General features: G+C 51.4%; 6 protein-coding genes across 6 annotated transcripts; 5 read left to right on the forward strand and 1 right to left on the reverse strand.

The window, feature by feature from the left end:
• Positions 1-30: 30 nt before the first annotated feature.
• Positions 31-3,397, forward strand: pmr1 (Ca(2+)/Mn(2+)-transporting P-type ATPase PMR1; the record flags this gene model as incomplete). The annotated part of the gene is made up of 3 exons (XM_056692255.1): positions 31-141; positions 259-2,752; positions 2,823-3,397. 3 exons carry the CDS (start codon positions 31-33, stop codon positions 3,395-3,397), a joined length of 3,180 nt encoding a protein of 1,059 aa, XP_056538212.1.
• A 2,510-nt stretch (positions 3,398-5,907) lies between these two features.
• N7482_010132 (uncharacterized protein) lies at positions 5,908-6,687 on the forward strand (the record flags this gene model as incomplete). The annotated part of the gene is made up of 1 exon (XM_056692256.1): positions 5,908-6,687. One exon carries the CDS (start codon positions 5,908-5,910, stop codon positions 6,685-6,687), a length of 780 nt encoding a protein of 259 aa, XP_056538213.1.
• A 3,018-nt stretch (positions 6,688-9,705) lies between these two features.
• N7482_010133 (ammonium transporter) lies at positions 9,706-11,572 on the forward strand (the record flags this gene model as incomplete). The annotated part of the gene is made up of 3 exons (XM_056692257.1): positions 9,706-9,817; positions 9,885-10,216; positions 10,322-11,572. 3 exons carry the CDS (start codon positions 9,706-9,708, stop codon positions 11,570-11,572), a joined length of 1,695 nt encoding a protein of 564 aa, XP_056538214.1.
• A 4,007-nt stretch (positions 11,573-15,579) lies between these two features.
• N7482_010134 (uncharacterized protein) lies at positions 15,580-16,413 on the forward strand (the record flags this gene model as incomplete). Its single annotated transcript, XM_056692258.1, has 1 exon — positions 15,580-16,413. One exon carries the CDS (start codon positions 15,580-15,582, stop codon positions 16,411-16,413), a length of 834 nt encoding a protein of 277 aa, XP_056538215.1.
• A 545-nt stretch (positions 16,414-16,958) lies between these two features.
• N7482_010135 (Zn(II)2Cys6 transcription factor domain-containing protein) lies at positions 16,959-18,350 on the forward strand (the record flags this gene model as incomplete). The annotated part of the gene is made up of 3 exons (XM_056692259.1): positions 16,959-17,102; positions 17,155-17,421; positions 17,472-18,350. The coding sequence occupies 3 exons, from the start codon at positions 16,959-16,961 to the stop codon at positions 18,348-18,350; spliced, it is 1,290 nt and encodes a 429-aa protein (XP_056538216.1).
• A 439-nt stretch (positions 18,351-18,789) lies between these two features.
• N7482_010136 (RTA1 domain-containing protein) lies at positions 18,790-19,683 on the reverse strand (the record flags this gene model as incomplete). The annotated part of the gene is made up of 2 exons (XM_056692260.1): positions 18,790-18,966; positions 19,024-19,683. 2 exons carry the CDS (start codon positions 19,681-19,683, stop codon positions 18,790-18,792), a joined length of 837 nt encoding a protein of 278 aa, XP_056538217.1.
• Positions 19,684-20,183: the final 500 nt, after the last annotated feature.

The following is a 20,183-nucleotide window of genomic DNA, read 5'->3' on the forward strand; positions in this document are numbered from 1 at the left end:
ACCCCCTCTCTTTCGGTCAAAGCATGAGAGATGTCAAGGTCCGCGACACCTGCGTTGCCTCTGCATAATGCACCAAACTCCGACTCTCCGCGGGGCCCATCCGCCAACTCGTTAGGGGTCCGGCCAGATGCTCCTTCATCGGTATGTGCACAACTCAATTTGAATGGAGATTGTCAATGTTCTTTCCGGCCTCCTTGATCGCAATGCCATCGATTGCCTGTATTCCGCGACTAATTCCGGGCGGATCCGCCATTTTAGGCTTCAACCTCCACATACTCGTGGCTCGAACCGCATGAAACCGCTGAAAGATTACATACCTCCCTCTTGCATGGCCTGACTCCCGCAGAGGCTGAACTGCGCATCGCACGGGATGGCCCCAACGAACTCCCCTCCGAGGAGCCAGAGCCCCTGTGGTTACGGTTCCTCAAGCAGTTCAAGGAAACCCTCATCCTCCTCCTTCTGTCATCGGCTGGAATATCATTCGTGATGGGCAACTACGATGACGCCATCAGTATCACTCTCGCGGTTACAATTGTGGTGACGGTCGGCTTTATCCAAGAGTACCGATCGGAGAAGTCACTGGAGGCGTTGAGCCGTCTGGTCCCACACTATGCCCACCTCATCCGCGCTCTGCCATCTGCAACAAATGCTGCTGCGGACCCATCGGTTGCTGGAGAAGAACTGGATGAATTTCGGAGTAAGAGTCCTGGCTCGGCCTCTGCTGCCATGAAAGCATCCACAACCGTCCCAGCCGCTCATCTAGTGCCTGGCGACCTGGTCCTCTTCTCCACTGGTGACCGTATTCCCGCCGATATACGAATCACTGCGGCCACGGATCTCACGATTGATGAGTCGAACTTGACAGGTGAAAATGAACCCGTGGTCAAATTCTCTCCCGCACTTCGCAGCCACCACCACCATCTTGGAGCCACACCGGCTCTGAAGGTCGCCAGTCCTCCTCGCTCGCCATTCTACGATGCCCCTGCCACCGGTGCTGTTGGTGCCGATATCCGTCTTAATGAGCAACACAACATTGCATTCATGGGTACACTCGTCCGTTCTGGGCATGGCCAGGGTATTGTTATATCTACAGGCGCAAAGACGGAGTTTGGAAGCATCTCAGCTTCACTACAGGAAATCGAAAGCCCCCGGACTCCTCTACAGCTCTCCATGGACCGCCTTGGTCAGGAGCTGAGCTATATCTCATTTGGTGTCATCGGGTTGATTGTGGTTATTGGAATCTTGCAGGGACGCAACCTGCTTGAGATGTTTACAATTGGCGTTTCACTGGCTGTCGCTGCAATTCCAGAGGGTCTGCCTATCATCGTGACTGTCACTCTTGCTCTTGGTGTACTGCGTATGGCTAAAAGGGGAGCAATCATGCGCCGACTTCCCAGTGTTGAGACACTGGGCTCGGTCAATGTTGTCTGCAGTGACAAGACTGGTACTCTCACCATGAACCATATGACGGTCACCAAAATGTGGCACTTTGATAGTGAGGAGCCATTTGAGATTCAGCGGGACATGGCCTCGGTACTTTCGCTTGGTCCCGCAGCACGTACTATTCTCCGCGTTGGTAACGTTGCCAACAACTCTCGTCTCTCACGAATCCATGCCAACTCTCCCGCTAGCGCATCCTCTGCGGCGGTTCTTTCGTCTACTGTTGACAGAGACTCGACTGCTGTGAAGAGTCGTTGGGTCGGTCAGCCTACGGATGTCGCTATATTGGATCTGTTGGATATGCTGGGTGAGGATGATGTCCGTGAGCGAATTAGCGCTCGTGTATCTGAGACGCCATTCAGCTCTGAGCGAAAGTGGATGGGTGTCATCATTGGCAGCCGCAGCCCTGGCGATTCTGACGTTGCATATATAAAGGGTGCCATGGAGCAGGTCCTGGCTCGTTCTGACACCTATCTAACTAAAGATGGTCGTGAAGTCATTCTGGACGAGCCCCGCCGCAAGGTTATTCGTGAGGCTGCAGAACGCATGGCCAGCGAGGGTCTGCGAGTGCTTGCCTTTGCCAGTGGAGCTGTCCGCGCTGCTTCCCGCGGCATGCGAGGGTTTGGTAGTCGTTCTACTACTCCTTCCTCCAAATCCAGCAGCCCCGTTGATGACGATGATCGCTATAATGGGTTGGTCTTCGCCGGCCTGGTCGGCATGAATGACCCGCCTCGCCGGGATGTGCACAAGGCTATCCGTCGCCTTATGGCCGGTGGCGTCAGAGTCATCATGATCACTGGTGACGCCGAGACTACCGCCGTGGCCATTGCAAAGAAGCTTGGGATGCCAGTCAACGAGTCTGCGAACGCACGGTGCGTTATGCGCGGCGATGAGATCGACCACATGAACACGGGCGAGCTCGCCCAGGCCATTTCCACCACTTCGATCTTCGCCCGCACGAGCCCGGACCACAAAATGAAAATTGTGCGCGCGCTTCAGTCTCGTGGAGATGTGGTCGCTATGACCGGAGACGGTGTCAACGACGCACCGGCGCTCAAGAAGGCCGACATTGGGATTTCCATGGGTAAACTTGGCACCGATGTTGCGAAGGAGGCCGCCGACATGATTTTGACGGATGATGATTTTTCGACTATTCTCCGCGCCATTGAGCAGGGCAAGGGTATCTTTTATAATATTCAAAACTTTATCACGTTCCAACTCAGCACCAGCGTGGCTGCTCTCAGTCTTGTATTGCTGAGTACCACACTCGGATTCAAGAATCCACTGAATGCCATGCAGATCTTGTGGATTAGTGAGATCTCCCCCCCCCCCCTCATATGCATGATTCCTTTTTGATCCGCCCCACTAACTTAGATCTCCAGATATTCTCATGGACGGCCCACCAGCTCAATCTCTCGGTGTCGAACCCGTTGACCCCTCGATCATGAACAGGCCTCCGCGTCCCAAGCACGCGCGTGTCCTCACGAAACCCCTCATCCAGCGCGTCCTCACCTCCGCCCTGGTCATCATGCTCGGCACCCTTGCCATCTACATCCACGAGATGGGTGAAGTAGACGACGGCCAACCCTTGGGCAAACGGTCCCGGGTTGTGACCGCCCACGACACCACCATGACATTTACGTGCTTCGTCCTCTTTGATATGTTCAACGCTTTGACCTGTCGCAGCGAAGGCAAGTCTGTTCTCCGCGGCGAGCTGCCCCTCTTCGGCAACAAAATGTTCAACTACGCCGTGCTGGGCTCCCTGGCCGGCCAAGCCTGCGTCATCTACCTGCCCTTCCTGCAGCGCATTTTCCAGACCGAGCCGCTCGGCTTCGGATCGCTGTTCAAGCTAGTCTGCATTGCCAGCTCGGTGTTCTGGGTTGACGAGGGTCGCAAGTACCTCCATGCCCTCCGCCGCCGACGCGGTCTAGGTGCGGGGTATAGTGTCAATGTGTAATGTGTTTTCTTCCGGAGGTCATTGTTAGACACGTTTTAGACGGAGTCAGTGTGGCTGTTTTGTAACCTATCTGAGCGGATTGATATCCCCTATACATAATAGAGCTATTCTATGCATTGAGCATTTTGGTTGGCTACTTGCATTTAAAATATTTAGTTCGTGCATGAAGGAATGCTTGATACGTGTCTTTTTGTCTTTTCCAGCAGGTTTTTTGCAAATAAGATAAACTTCTGTGCATGTTTTGTCTCGTTTTCTACTTCGTTTCGCCATTTGTTTGCTCACTCACAGTCTTCTAACCCTAGGGAACTGCACCTAACCCCACCACCGTCTGTGCCTTCCCCGTCAGTGGATTAGCCAAAACAAAATCCCTTCATTTACAGCCCATATATTCACGAGAATAGCAAAAAATTGACCGACGCAGGGGTCGAACCTGCAATCTCTTGATTCGTAGTCAAGCGCCTTGCCATTGGGCCAGCCGGCCTTGTTGTTGAGTAAAGTGAAAATTTTGCTACATGAGTGGGGCCACAAGAAAGGGCTACGTCGGATGGGGTATCACCGTGTGTGGATGCACTGACGGGTTACTCCAACATTGTATACTGGTCAGGTGAACTTCTGCTTTCCTTGGACAAATTATTGTCCAGTTGCGTGGACTAGAAACTATAGGTGGTTGCTCTTGTCATTCTGTTTTTGAGAGCTTGACTGCTCCATGGTTTACCCTAAGTTACGGTTGGGTATATGGGTATATATATTTTGGATATTTTGGATGGATTGTGAACCAAGCAACAGCGGATAAAACCGCCCTGGCTACCTTGACCCACTTTCAAGGTATAGGTATCTCAAACAACAGCCTGCCGTCAATATCATTCCAGCTATCTTGTCACACGCTACTTCACGGGGAGCCTGCGGTAATGAAACAACCCGGTGCAAAGGGAGCTCGAATAGAGCCAGCCCGAGCTGGAGAAGAGTCCCGTTGCAAAGTTGTGATGAGCGCATGCACCTTTCAGCTCTTCTAGTATCAGACAACTGCCGAGCCAAGAACGGATTACGGATGCCTTCCGCGAGATGTCCAGTGCCGCTGGAGAATAAAATATCGCGAGAGCCCCAGCCCTCTAGAAGCCAATTTCCGTGAAATGGAGTTACCGCTTTGGGGAGCTTCGCTGCAGGATAAACACATTCCCTTGTGGAGTGCTAATACCTACCAAGACTAACATAAGTTCTCGCAAAGAACTAACGAACAACGAGGAGCCGGATGAATATACACGGGATTTACCAATACTCCCTCTCACCACCACACTCTAGCCCAGCGTCGAATCAATTGTTGGACGCCTTTGTGTGCGTACGTGCGCTAGGATGCTGAGCCTCGTACCGCAATCTATAAAAGAAGAAAACCTCCTACTATATCTAGCGACCGGTGCCATACCTTACGAGAGCTCGTCGTCACGTTCAAAACTAACAAGATATGGATCGCCATGCTTGTCCGACTTGGGGATCATTTGAGTATGGCTTGGAACTCTCAAAACTTTCAATTGCTCTCACATGCCCACCTATATGCTGCTGAGCAAGTGCAGCTGCTGCTTGACTACCTATTCAGAGCCTTTTGGCCAAAGAGGCTTACAGCATGAAGTAAACGAGTTGACTATTGAAATTGAAGCTCGGATCCTCGACTGTCGCAGGCCAGGAATAAAGCTCAACTCAACTAACCTGATATTCACATTGCGCATATTCTGTTAGCCATCCCGACTCCTTGTATCATTGGATTCATTTCGACCTCTCACCCTCCTATCCGCCCAAGTTTCACGGTCTGCTGTTCTGCAGTCTCATTGAAGGAGATTGGGCAGTATTTTCTCAAATTATTATAGGAGCTGACAACTGCTGAAGGAGAGGCAGTAGCAGTCTGGGTGTAGTTTGAGATTGTGCTCGTGGTCACAAACCAACTAGTGGTATAGAAATGTTGCCGAGTTGTAGTTACAAGGCTAATGTTAGCGGACCGCACTATTATGGTGGGGCAGACCCTTTATTATGCGCTAAGCTCATCCGAGACCAGCTGATTGGATCCTTCTTTTATTTCCTTCAATTCTTCGTCTTCTCTCTTCTTTCCCTCACATCCAATTTCCTCATTTTATTTCAAACTCCGCTTCGCTTGCACATTTCCTGCTGGTGATTGATTCTAAGACATTCTCCACTTGGTATCGTTTGGCCGCCAACTTCAGGATAAGCCCCTGCCAAGAAAATCAATCGATCTTAAGTACCGAGACAATCTCGAATTACTCACTCTCTTACACTCTGTCCTACTATCATCCTTCTTGAGAATACTCTGCAATATGCCTGACTTTCGAGCCTGGCAGGCCGATTTGTTCCTTCTAGTAAAATCATTCACTCAGCGCTTATATGCATATTTTGACAATATTCTAGGAGCATTGGCAAGAAGACTCGTCGCTATCTGTTAATGCACAACGCGAGGAGATTTTTGCTAAATATATGGCACTCGGAGTCCGTGGTCGTGAGGTAATATGATTTTGGCCCCCTATTACTTTAACGAGAAAACTAACCTATCGGAACAGCCGTATCGAAACCAGAAGCGAAGACTAGAGGGTAGGTCTATACGAGATCTTCCGCTATATAGTCAAGAGCTTTTGGATCGTATCCGCCTACCTGCTGAGCGTGATTTGAATGATGACCCATGTTGGCTCCGTACCTACTATGACCCTTCCTCAGAAGACTCATGGGGTCAGATTCAAGATTACATTGATACCAAGATCGGCGGCCCAGTTACAGTTTACAACGACTCATCCTTGTATAACTTCGGTTCTAACTGGGAGAAGATTTTTCTTCGCGCTCCACAGCTACTCGATAATACTTGTTTGTTCGAAGAATACGAAGAGTATGTTGAGGAGGCCCTAGAAGAGGGAATTGAGTCCGAGAGCGGTGATGCCCAGCATGCCGGGGAAAACGGCTACGACCCAGTGGAGGATGAAAACCCTTGGATATGCTTTTATTCGGAGTACCTCTTCCGGTTGGCCGCAGGGCATATCTATATCGTTGATGAAAAAACTTTGGCCTCCGAAGGCCCCGACGCAGGGACCGTCCTCGTGATGTGGTACGACGAGTGTGGACGGGCAATCCGTTACTATCGTGAGGAAGCGATGCATGCAGCGGAAATTGCGAATCTTGCCCCTTGTTACCTCAAAGATTATGCGTGCTGGGATAATGCGGAGATTGGCGAATCCTATGAATGGGGTGCACCCTTAGGACCCCCCTACGGCGAAAACCGCAGAGAGGCCTCCGAGTAGCAATTTCATCACAGTGGACTCACCTTAAATACAACTATTTTAGCTTCAATATGCGCTCTAAATACATACCTCGTACCCTGGCCAAAATATTTCGTATTCGAACAGTGGATCTTATTGTGGCCCCCTGTTCCCATCTGAACATCCCAAGCGTTAGAGTATAAACCGTATGGGACAGGGCTGGACCTGGTGAGAACAAATGTGCGGTGCAGTTCTGTCCTATTTTACCAAAATGCATTAAATGATATCCACAGTTACGAAAATTAGGTACAGTCATTCTCGAAATTGCCTTGACCAGTACATCCTTCGTCTTCTCTATACCATCTTCACGCACAGGAGCCCTTTGGAGACTTGGGCTGGCCACTTTTATCCATCTGTTATTGCCAGCGCGACTGACACTGACCATAGAGGAAACATGGATTGAATCCGCTGGCCTAGTCAGTGCCCTACTATTCAAGTCCGCCGAACCAGGCAACATAATCAGATTCCCTCAGCCGAGTGTGCGGGCCCCCACTTAGTCCCCCGGGCTGGTCGATCATCTTCAGGGCGTGAGGACATATGGAGATCGCGCGGCGAGGGCCACCGCTAGTGAAGGACTAGAAGGCAGCCTAATGCACCTTTAAAATAGTGGCTGATCCCACGAGAGGGTGGATTTGGGATGCTTCGGTTTAGAACCAAGGACTGGTGGGAATGGGGATGGGCCGGGGTGGATGACGTGTTGGGGGAGAAAAAGGACTTGGTGGGCTATGGATGAGGTGGCAATTAGAGGGGGAAGGAAAGAACTCTAAGAACCGAGGATGGGCTTGTGGTCTACTTGATGGAGGACATGCTCTCTTGGGATTGAGAAAGCAAGAATTCGCAGCAATCGGATGGGATATGGGTTGGATCGCTAGGTTTTGTGCGGTGCTATTTACACGATGCAGCCCGAGTAGGTACTCCGTAGGTATTTGTGTGACTTGGCTAATGAATAGAGAGGCATCCGACTGGTTGGGTGGAATGGAATGCCGGGCTCGGGTTCTTGCTATATACAGTAGGTGCTCCTCCGTATCGGACATACTCTGGACGGGGAATAAACCCTTGTGTACGCGGAGATAAGGTGAGGCTGTGATAAGACCCCGTCCCAGGGCAGCGGGGCCCGGCCCACCGGGAGCGGGATCGATGACCAGTGCTCACCAGTGACCGTGGATTGGATTGACTTGAATCCGCGGCTTCGAGATTATTTTATCGACATGTACCTCCGTATACTGTATATTGGTATGTGGTGGAGTGACCCGACATACAGGTGGTTGATCGCTACTTCTCGCATCCCCGGGCTCCGGATCCTGGATGACATTGGGGTCGGGTCGTGGGTTGGTCGCATGCCGAAAGCTGGTGGCTCCCGAACTCGGCCCCTGGCCTTTCCCGAGACATCCCGAGACGGAAGAAGTCGGAGACGCTGTGGGGGCCAGATGCAGGCTTATCTGGAGCCAATCGCCGTCGCCCATTTGCGGCTGAGCCGATCGGCTCACTAGTCCCAATCAGGCAAAGTTCAGGCCCCACTTAGCGGCCGGTGGCGAGGGTTTATCTGCAGCCAATCAGCGGGGCAGTATTGCAGCCACAGTCGTCCAATTGCCTGCGGAGGATGGCAGCCGGTTTCTACGTTAAGACCGAATGGGCTGGTCTTTGGGCTGTTTGATGAGGCGATAAGCGGCCAGAGAGACTCGTGGGCAAGCGCCACAGCCCGATAAGCCGGACAGACGCGCTGGAGATAGGCGTGGGAGACGTGGTGGGAGGGAGATAGGAAAGACTGCAGACGCCTCCAACGTATATATAGGACGTATACGACCCTTCCGGGCCTGCAGGAGATGGAAGCCGACGCGTCTCGCCCGTTCATATGCTCCCCAGGATGTTTGCCCCGGCGGCAGCGCAGCACCTGCCGAAGTCTAGTGCGCTCTCCCTGGTCACCGGAAACGGGGATTTCCTGCCAATTGCCGTTTACCATAGGCCCTCCACAGGCCCTCCACAGGCCCTCCACAGGACATGTCGAGTGGACTAGCACTGAACAGGCCCGCCAAGCATTCGAGCAATTCGCAGTGGGCAGAGCCAAGGCCGTTCGATCGGAGCGGGACCCATGGGCGACCGGCGCAGACTGCCTACCGTCGCCACCATGGGAGGGACGGACTTTGGGGCGCGGTCAATGAAGCCGGGGCATTTCATGATGATGGCGAAGGGGGCATTGTATTTTCCAGGCTAATTAGGTTCGCAATCAAACGAGATGATTCAATGATCCTCTATGATCGGTGTTCGACCTCCGGTGTTCGGTTTCAGGTGCTGGTGTGTATAGACTGGTTATCACTATCAATCCCCGTGATTGGGGATTATCCCATTGCTGTTGTCATCCGCTTACGCCCGCCACCCACTCTGCTTAATCTGTTCTCCATTCTTCGACTTTCCTTCCCCCCCCCCTCCTCCTCCATATTTGCAATTAACCGCGCCTCCCTGCAGTTTAATCCTGACTAATTTCCTCGGAGCGTCACAATCCCACGGGCCCGACCAGATTTCTTTTTTTTTTTTCACCGTCATCGCCTGCCCCATTGCTTTTTTCACTCACGCTAGCTCGTGTCGTGGTCCGATTTTAGGCCCAAGTGGACCCTCTGCGACGGGGCTGTCTGTCGATCCGAACTTATCGCCGCGGTCTTCGACGGAACGTCCTCCGCAACGGCTGCGTCCCGGCTTATAACATTTGCTTGCCCCCGTGGCCAACTTTTTTCCCTCGTGCTCTTCTCCACACGCTCCGCTCAGTCATCGCTGAGTCCTGCATTTACTCCGGCTGTGTCGCTCAATCGCTCAGCTGCCTGTTTTGTGCCCATTCTCCTCCCTTGGGACCTTCATCCTTCCATTACGCCCGCGACACCAATCTCACGCGTCTCCGACTCCCATCGAAATCTGGAAGCTCGCAGCGCCGCTCGAAGCTAGATTTACCACTCACGCGATCCCATCCGACTCCCACGAGCTCGCCTGAGCTCGCCAACGACACTCACCATGTCGTTCAACGGGAAGGCTCCGTATGCCCCGGACTATGCGTCCTACAACTGGATTGGTGCTCCCGCGAACTACGACCTAGCCACCAATGTTGACCTGGGCGGAGATTCCCGTACGTGGGCAGTCCCAATTGCAATTCTGTGTCCACCATAACTCACCGCGACCCTCTTTTCTCACAGGCACCGAAAACGTGAACAAATGGTTCCAATCCGGCGACCAGGCCTACATTCTCGTCTCCTCGGCCATGGTGCTGGTGATGGTCCCGGGCCTGGGCTTCCTGTACTCGGGCCTGGCTCGACGCAAGTCTGCCCTCAGTATGATCTGGGCCTGCATGGCCTCCATGTCTGTCATCACCTTTCAGTGGTACTTCTGGGGCTACTCGCTCGCCTTCTCGCCCACCGCGACCAACGGCTATATCGGCAACCTGCGCAACTTCGGCCTCATGAAAACCCTGGCGGAGCCGAGTCCCGGATCACCCTTGGTTCCTAGCCTATTGTTTGCGTTCTACCAGGTAGGCACGGTCCCCGACTAGACGAGCTCTCGAGCTCGCTAGCTCGCACTGGCGCTAGCGTCAAAAGGAGGAAGAGTGTCAGAGGCTAATCCTGTCCCTTGATAGATGCAATTCTGCGCCGTCACCGCAGCCATCGTCATGGGCGCCGTCGCCGAGCGCGGCCGCCTTCTTCCCGCTATGGTCTTCACCTTCATCTGGGCGACCATCGTGTACTGCCCGCTGGCCTGCTGGGCCTGGAACAGTAACGGCTGGGCCTACAAGTACGGGGTGATGGACTACGCTGGTGGCGGGCCCGTCGAAATTGGCTCTGGCTTCAGCGCACTCGCCTACAGCATGGTCCTCGGCCGGCGTCAGGAGCGCATGATGCTCAACTTCCGCCCACACAACGTGTCGCTGATCCTGCTCGGCACCGTCTTCCTCTGGTTCGGCTGGTTGGGCTTCAATGGCGGGTCGTCCTTCGGTGCCAATCTCCGTGCAACTATGGCCTCGTGGAATACGAATCTGACTGCCGCCTTCGGCGCCATTGCCTGGGTTCTGCTTGATTGGCGGCTCGCCCGCAAGTGGTCCATGGTCGGCTGGTGCTCTGGCACCATCTCTGGCCTAGTCGCGGCCACGCCCGCCTCGGGCTTCATCTCGCCGTGGGCCAGCGTCATCCTCGGCATCGTCACCGGCATCGTGTGCAACTATGCGACGAAAATCAAGTACTGGATCCGCATCGACGACAGCATGGATGTGCTCGCGGAGCACGGCATCGCTGGAATCATCGGGCTTATCTTCAACGCGCTTTTCGGCGACGACGCCATCGTGGGGCTCGACGGCGTTAACACCGGCGCCGGCATCGGCGGCTGGGTCATTCACAACTATAAGCAGTTATACATTCAAGTCGCCTACATCGTGGCCACCGCCGCCTACTCATTCGTGATGTCCGCACTCATCGCCTACGCCATCAACCTCATCCCAGGCCTGAAACTGCGCGCCTCCGAAGAAGCCGAGCTCCTCGGCATGGACGACGACCAGCTGGGCGAGTTCGCGTATGATTACGTTGAGGTGCGCCGCGACTATCTGGCGTGGACGCCGCAGCAGCACGACCAGCGGGAGGACGGGCATGAGGTTCCGGCCGCGGAGCGGTACGGCATCGGCGAGCACTCGGAGATGATGCTGGAGGGGCACCCGCCGAATGGCGAGATCAGTCAGAGCTCGCGCGGGGGTAGTGAGGGCGATATGCATATTCAGGAGGTGAAGATTGCGCCGGCGCCGAGACAGGTTGCTGAGTCGACGACGCCGCATACGCATGCGCCACCGCCGATGGAGACTCCCGTTGTGTTGAGGCCCGTTGATGAGAAGGGGGATAATTAGGTGGCTGCCGCATCGTCTGCACCAACTCCACCTCCTTCGACTCTTCCTCGCACACTTTGACTTTCTCGTCGACCTCCACCTCATCCCTCTAGCCTCTTCTCTTTTTCCCCTTCTTCGCATTGTTCGATATCCCTCTGAGCGTGACTTGTTCTTTTTTATTTTTATTTTTTTTTTGCTGAAAAGCCTGGGGCTTTTTTCTTTCTATCTACAACCATCCTAGTACTCGATATCACCGCCTCTACCTTCTACCTCTACCGTGAACCAACACTACCACTCTACCACCCCCACCTCAACCTCATCTCTTTCCAACCAATCCTCTGACTGTTCAGCGGCAAAAGCAATTCCTGCACGATCAGCCTGGCGTTCCCCACACATCCCGTTCACCTATCTATTTATCTCACCTTGTTCGATTATCCGGGATGGGAAGGCTTGTATATATTCTATTGGTTTTATTGGTTCATCGATCGATTTTGTACCACGTGCTTTGGCGGCGGGCTATACCTGTTATGAGCGTATAGAGAAATTCAAAGTTTAGAAATTCTTCTACATTCCTTTTTTCAGGATTCATTTCTAGCGAAATGTCGCTCCCTCGTTGTCTGCTATATTGCATATTTCTTGGAGTTTGAACCAGTCATACAGATATTATTAGTCGCGTCCGGTGTTTCCTTCTACACAGAACATACCGATATACAAATTCAGATCTAAATAGCGTTCCGCGCTTGTTCCAGACCACAGACCCAATGCCAGAAGATTTGGAGACCAGTTCCAAAGATGTAGGAGTTTAGAACTCGAGGCTTGATCAGTTGAAAGATCGGTCCAACGTAAGATCTTTTAGTGCTCCTACCTTGACTGAATGCTCAGTCATCGTCACGACTAGATCGGACGATCTCACTATGATCTTCCAGGAACGGGAAGGGGCGCGTTCGCGCTTCATTCAAATTTCGGTGAATGTAGTCTTAAGGGAACTCGATTACGCTGATCGGATCTGCGTTCATTCTATCTAATCAAGGATATCGACCGTGCAATCTATGTTGAAATGCCATGCGAGTATAGGTAGACTTACTCTTGAGGTTCTGGCCTTGTTACTGGATGCTCTTTCCCGTTTATACTCAGCCTGAACTGGATATCGGATTGATGAACTAAGCGTCTTTAGGATCAAGAATGTACAAATTTAATGATTCAACGACTCTAGGATTGTGGTTTGTGAAAAGTTTGCTACGTGCGCTGGTGAAGACTTCCATTTCTGGATTTTCACAGTAGAGCTCATACTACTTACCCGAGAACTTGCTGAATTCTGCCTTGACTCAAAAACGCCAAGTTGAATATAGTACTGGATCTGCAGTGAGGAACATTTGATTAGCCACCGGAGCTCGGGCGTTCTTTTTCCTTTGAAATTCTACCACGGTCCTTTCTTGTTCCAGAGGACTCATTCTAGCGGCTGTGATTGGGGGTTCCAGGGTGGATACTAACCAATCTACCGCACGTAGCTGGGCGATGGCTGCAGCTACATGGTAGAAACTGATTGGCTCTGTAGGTAGTATCGAGTATGCATCGAGTATGCATCGAGTATGCACCGAGTATGCACCGGGTATCCGGACACGTTGGCACCCTATCGCATCGTTATCCAATCACATCGAGTAAACAAGCCGCTCCGAACCACCGGGGGTGGGGACGAACGAACGGGGTACAAATCCACCGAGCTTGTACTTGATAGATGATGCCACGGAGGTGGCGTTGTTAGAATTAACTAAAATTGGATCCTTTTGTTCTTCATAGTGTAAGATCCGGAGTCCACAAAAGAGGGAAAGGAGTAGGTGTTAGTCACGTTCTAAGATTTACTACCCCAATTTCTTTAACACATTGATGGGATCTACCTTCCCTTGAATGAAGCGGTTCTAGAATTCTAGGAGCAGATAACAAACGCGTCAGCCCCACAGCGAAGTTCTGCGTCCTTTGATACAACAGGTAACGTGGTGCAGGACCGACTAGAGAATAGTAATCAAAATAAAGTACGATATTGCGTCACCCTGAAATAGCTCAAGCCTAGTTAGGCGGGGCTGATAGCAGTGAATGAGGCTCCTTTTTTATTATTTAAACCCCTCAAGTAGCTTTCAGATTGGAACTTTAGCTACAGATTTAAACTCTACTTTCCTTTATTTGTGACCACATATGGTCATTTCTGGAAGTCCCCATGCCAGCTAAAAAGACAAAGCCGGCCCGACTCTGGTCGATGTACCCTTCTCTCCATGAAGAAGTCTCGCGCTTGCTAGAAGAAGATGATCTTCAATTCAGCTTTCACAACGCAGATAATATTTCAGGCTGCACGCAGGATTACGACACAAATATCATGGGGCGGTTCAAATGCCATAACGCTGCATGTGGTTCCGGCGGGTGGTCCAGTAGGAAGATTGCGATCACCATCCGAATGTATCATTCAGCCGAGTATAATGCCAGAGTCTATCATCAACGATGCAAAAGCTGCAATCATCTCAGCCGTCCTTTTCTGGATAAATCATACGCGGAGCGAGTATCCTATCGCCTCAAGAAGTGGAGTGGAATCCAGTTGGAGATACCCCCCTTCTCGGGCGAAAGCAAGGGCCCACACAATAATCAACTCTGCGAGGGCTGCAAGGCAGGGCATTGTACCGCGTCTGTGATAGATTACTGAAGGTACCTACATGGTGAGTTCCATATGAGCTTTGCAGTCATGTCATACGAACTGGCGAACCTTACTGGAGGAATTTAGTTTACATGGCGATGAAGAAAGCCCCTTGGGCACCCCAGGTGACGGGGTATCCATTTTGCCATCGCAAAGAGATTTTAGCAGAGAAATTCGAGAGCGGCTGAATCGGCATATTAATTTGCCCGGGTGAGATTGACGTTTGGGAGCATAAGAACCTATGTTAATGATTTTGTACCCGGGCTCTTTACCGGCTGCATGAGACCTGCTATGCGCGCAATATGTAAAAGATTGCGCCTACACTTTCGTCTTTTCAAATTGGAGTTGCTTTTTATCTTGAAAATTTATCTTTCGGTTCCCACGTGTTCTGCTTTCGTAACCTTTCACTTATTACATGCTGATATTTCAGGACTGGTGTCCGGAATTGAGTGGAACCCGGAAAGTACATGGAGTTGACTGAGCTTTCACAGAATGGGAACCGGGTGCGAGCTAAGGCGAGGGTAACCTCAAACGATGGACTTTTCATTTTGAGTTAGTTCTGGGGAAGAGGTATATCATCCTCGGAGCAGATTGCCATAATATTGACTATTGACGATTCGGTCATTCTCGATCTACTTCATACAGAAATGCCCCATTGTGTACCACCTGTTCCCGTGAGCCTCATTTATTGGTAGTCTGCAAAAAAGCAAATTGATGTCCACAAAGTAGTGCATCGGATGTGTCTCTCGAGTACTGTCGCTTTGGCTACAGCGCATGAAAAAAAGTACGGAAAGCTGATTTGGGTGGAGCTGAGCGATACACAAGGCAGTGGCGTGCCCAATCCAACCGGGATTATATGCAGTCGTGCCCAAGCCGATGAGTCCATGGTTTGTCATTGCGGAGTACAGAAAAGAGCCGCGTCTTCTCTCTTCAGGTGCGTTCTAGCTTTTCCCCTTGAGTATCTCGTGAAGGATATCGCACCGAATGTCTCTCCAAAGCATGACTGAATCTTCAACCTACGTGCAAGAGCATGCCTCTATGCGTTTGCCCTCAAGCCGACCCGACGATTCACAGACACCCGGAACCCATGCAGAAAGTGAAGGTGACAGGCGGCTAGGATGTGTCAGGAGAGCTATCGAGTCTTATTTGCTGGATAACGTTGCAGGTTATCGGGAACTCAGTGATCTAAGAGCCAGAGCGAGTATTAGTGCGTCTAGCCTATTATACAATCTACTGATGCTGTTTCAAATAGGGGTGGGAAAATCCTGCAGGCGATCAACATTTTCGAAATCAGCGCCGGAATGCGGATAAAAGCGACGAACAGACGGCTAAATATTTTTATCAATTGATGCAGAGAATCGGAGAGGAGCTTCAACTGGCCACTAAAGCCTTCACCATCTCAGGGGCTCAGGGCAACCCGCCGAGGATTCTCGATATGTGCATGGCCCCGGGGGGCTTTTTGAAAACGGCCTTGACACATAATCCGGGATCATACGCACTGGCGTTTAGCTTGCCTCACAGCAATGGTGGACACAAGAGCTTTATACCGAGGGAGTTCAATGTTGAAAAACGGTTCTTGGATGTGACTATGCTGGCTGCAGACATGGGGATGGAATCTATTGATAATGCACACGAAGATGCCGGGAACTTCTTACCACGGCAGTTTATATCACACCAGCCCTTCGACTTAGTCATTTGCGACGGACAGGTTTTAAGGACACATATCCGCGCTTCATATCGAGAGAGACGAGAAGCGAAACGACTGACAACAACGCAACTAGCTCTCGGCCTTCAGAATCTAAAGCCTGGGGGAACCATGGTCGTTCTTCTTCACAAAATCGAAGCGTGGGACACCGCGAACCTGATCCGGGAATTCAGCGAGTTTGCCTCTGTGCGTCTTTTGAAACCCAAGAAGGGCCATGCCAATCGCTCCTCCTTCTACATGGTCGCTACCAATATCCGGAGTCAAGGCCCTGAGGCCGTCCGCGCTGTCGCAAAGTGGAAAAGGATTTGGCGGTCGGCCACATTTGACTCGGATGAAGAGTATCAGGAAGAGCTTTGGAATGGCGAACCACCGGTCGAAGATTTCCTCAGGGATTTTGGACCCCAACTTGCGGCGCTGGGCGAAGATATTTGGAAAGTCCAGGCGGAAGCACTTGCCAGAGCGTGGTTCGTGAGGTAGTTTGAGCGACATTTGCGGGCGTATGGCGTTTCCTGGAAAGGAGAGTTCAAGATCAAGCACCACTATGAAAGGATGGATATAAGCCAAAAAAAATAATATGAAAATATAAAACATAAAGACATAAAAATACATATAAGCCTAATAATATCTGCCAGTAGAAACAATCTTATCCTAAGGGGAATGTCAAGGCATCCCCGAAAAGGCCATCCAGCACTTCAAAATGCGGCGATAGAAGTTCAATACATTGTGTCTCTTGGCTCTGCAATTACTGTAGCCGATCGCACTATTGATAGACAGTGAAGAGATATCATTGGTTCCCAGTTGACGATTCTCGTATTCGGCCAGAATGAGGTTGCCTTGGCCCAGCCGCTGATTTTGACGTCCAGCAACACACATGTTTCCGTTTCATGAACGTCACTTAACATCACTCGTCTATGAATGTATTCTGGAAGACCGTGTAAAGACTGGAGGGCTTTATAATAACCCCCATCTTGACGGCCGCGTTTATGGATCCGCACCCTGGTTTACGTACGAGGGGCCTTGTGATGTTCCCCGGCAAGATCGGTGCCTTCGGTGCTCTTGAAGATCATTGTGTTGAGCAGAGCGGCGGAAACCATCGTCACCGTTTGAAACGCCCACATACGAAATCACGTCGGGGATGTTTTAATTGCAAGTTACGGAAGGTGAAGGTATGTCAGCTAACAGAAAGTTAATATTCCTTGTAACCGACCGGACTAACAGCCTGCCAAGTGTCAGGAAACAAAACCAGCGTGTGAAAATTGCCTCTCGAGAGACATGGATTGTATTTACCCTCCGAAGGGATATAAAATGCCCCCAGAGCTATCGACAAAGAACTCAAGTCTCACGTCGACCTGGCAACTATCTGCAGACCGAATCGCGGGCGATGAGCTGCGGGTGTTCCATCACTTTCTACTTGTTGCACGGCCGCATCTACCGTATGGAAGTGAGGGAGCGTGGACTAGCTTGGTGCCGGCGTACGCTCATGAGGTCTGTTTACCAGCAATCATTCCTGACGGGCGTGGTCTCACTAGTCTTAGTGTCCGCATTTGATGCACGCGATTCTCTCCCTCGGCGCAACCCACTATGCTCTCGCGACGCCCACCGGATCTCACTATACACCCATGGCTATTTCGCATCGAGGGAAAGCCCTCCGGCACCTAGCGAGCGCTCTGGCACACGTTGACAACTGCACAGATACAGTTCTCGACGGGATCCTAGCAACTTGCTACACTCTTGTCTTCCAGGCATATTACATGAATGACGGCCTTATCGATTTCGCAGTGATGGTGCGCGGCTGTGGGATGGTGACGAAACACATCCAGTCGAGATTTCAAGGCAGCAAAATGTTCCTCCTGCAGACGCCAGAACAAGTTAGTGAAATGGTGGCACCCTGGTTGCCGGCGGAGGCACATCCAAATCAAACAGTTCTCGGGCCCTGTATCGAGGACATTGACCAGCTACACCCTTTGCTGCACAGCAGAAGCACTCGGGAGTTCTTTAGCGCCCTCCGGAACATCTACGTGGCTCTACAGCTCTCCGTTCGCAATGCCTTCCTCTGCCTGACTGAAGTGTATACTGTTTGGCATACAATGGAGAACCACGGGTTTATGGAGTTCATCTCAAGCACGAACCACGTCTCCCGGGCGCTGTTCCTGCATTATCTTGCGATAGATACGCTGATGCGACCGTTCTTGGTCAGAGTCCGGGAACGGCAACCCCCCACTCTGCCTTTCGGTGTTGACGTCGTGGACCAGTGGGCACATGCTATCTATAGCAGTCTACCCGCCACCATCCAAGTCTTGGTGAAACATGAAATTGACCTTATCAGCCACGAGAAAAGCAGCGTATGCTTTAATATTAGAGCTGGGCTCCTAATAGAGGAGCATCTCGACGGCTGTCAAGACAACCCGCAATGATGCACGCAAAGGACATGCTGGTGCCCTCTGGATTTGGCCAAGGGAACTCATATGAATGTTTACGAGGCCAGCCCGCGACTCAAGATGGGAATATCATGACTTGGAAGAAGAGAATTTATTTCTTTGATAGCAACATGTGAACGAATATCGATGAGCGGCGCTCTTTACGGTTCTAGATGACAACACTGGTCCCTTTCCAACCTTAGAGCAAAAATGGTATTTACCATCGCTAAAGCTATATTTCCACCTCCATGGGTGGGTGCGCTTGCTGAGAAACCATCAGAATAGGAGAAAAACACAACTTGACTGCGTTGAAGATGAAGAACGGACAAATTAACAGGAGAGAAAAAAGGGCAAAAAGAAATATCTGCCATTTATCTCAATCCCATGGTGTGGCCACTGCATCCCGATAGAGCTAGCAATGTGTCAGTCGGGACGATCACTGAGCGCTAGGGGAGCTGGTTGGAGACAGAAATCGTGCAGGGTGGTACCATCCAAGAACGCTGATGGCGATGAGCATCGGGACTGCCTCGAGGACATACAATGCCCATTCATGATTGAAGAAATACGCGTCGATTCCAAGGGCAAACTCAATCATGCGGTATACACAACGGACCTTTGTTGTCGTACCGAATTAGTTCAATGCCAGTCGCGAAATGCGAGAATCACTTACCAGAATGAAAAAGCCGGATATGTAAATCCCTCTCAAAAGCTGCCTCACGCCATCATCGATCACTACCCCTCCTCTTTTCGCTTTGAGATGGAACGACCCGACGAAGAGGAGGAACGCCGCAAAGGTCGCAACCTGTAGCGCCAACCCGCCGATCAATACTCCGGTCCCGGTATCTTTCTCCGATCCTTCCCAGTCTCCTGCCGAGGCGATACTGCTTCCTGACGCTTGGGTAAGGCAGCTGAGGATGTCCAACGTAACGAAGATCCGAGGGAGCCATGGACGCCGCAGGACGAAACGGAATGACGCTGGCTTCTCACGGGCCTGATCATCGGATCTAGTCCAGATCAACCTGTCCATCAAGAGGTAGAGACTCGCACACACGAAGACAGGTGCGATCACAATGAGAGTGGCACTAACAGCATACAAGGGAATGCTGCTAGGCTCTTCAACACTGGCACTGCGTACGGCATATCCAATCACCTCGAGAAAGGCACCTATCAGCAAAGGGATGAAATGGCCAGCACGGTTATATCTACCCCGACAAGGGGCAAAGACTGTCACGTAGAGGTGGTAGATGAAGGGGAAGAAGTAGAGAATAGTGAACAGGACCGAGGCTGGAAGGGAAGGACTATAAGAATAAATATTTTCATCAGACGCCATTGTTGAGAAAGGAGAGAGATCGTTTGCGACAGGACGACTTTAGGACTGTAGAGGATAAAGGCTATACGCAAACCGCGATTTTGGTGTGGATCGAGTCTAATGCCAATGCTCCAAGGGCCATCTTGATGATGAGCTTTTATAAGTGGCATCTTTGAGGCTACAATAGATAATTCCGCTGCTGCCTCAGTTGGTACGGATCTTGGGCAGATATTAAAAGCCCCCGTATTCGCACTCGGATACCAGCATGCGCGCAGATGCCAAGCCTCCACAGTCAAGCAGATTCGTCAGTGGGTGTTTGCACCAGAAATAAGGTTGAGGCGTCGAATGCGAAAAATGCGAAAAGCGGTAGCTCCGATATGCCAATAACACGGCGACATCGGGGTGGCTGATGCTATCGCGCCGGGTTGTCGGCGCGGTGTGGAACTGAAAGCTTCCTGAGTTCTTCGTCACAGCAGAAGGCAAGACATTAGCAGCAGGGAGGGCTCTCAATAGGTGATCTA

This window comes from Penicillium canariense (assembly GCF_028826845.1).
Source record: "Penicillium canariense strain IBT 26290 chromosome Unknown utg000008l_segment0_segment0, whole genome shotgun sequence".
NCBI lineage: Eukaryota > Fungi > Ascomycota > Eurotiomycetes > Eurotiales > Aspergillaceae > Penicillium > Penicillium canariense.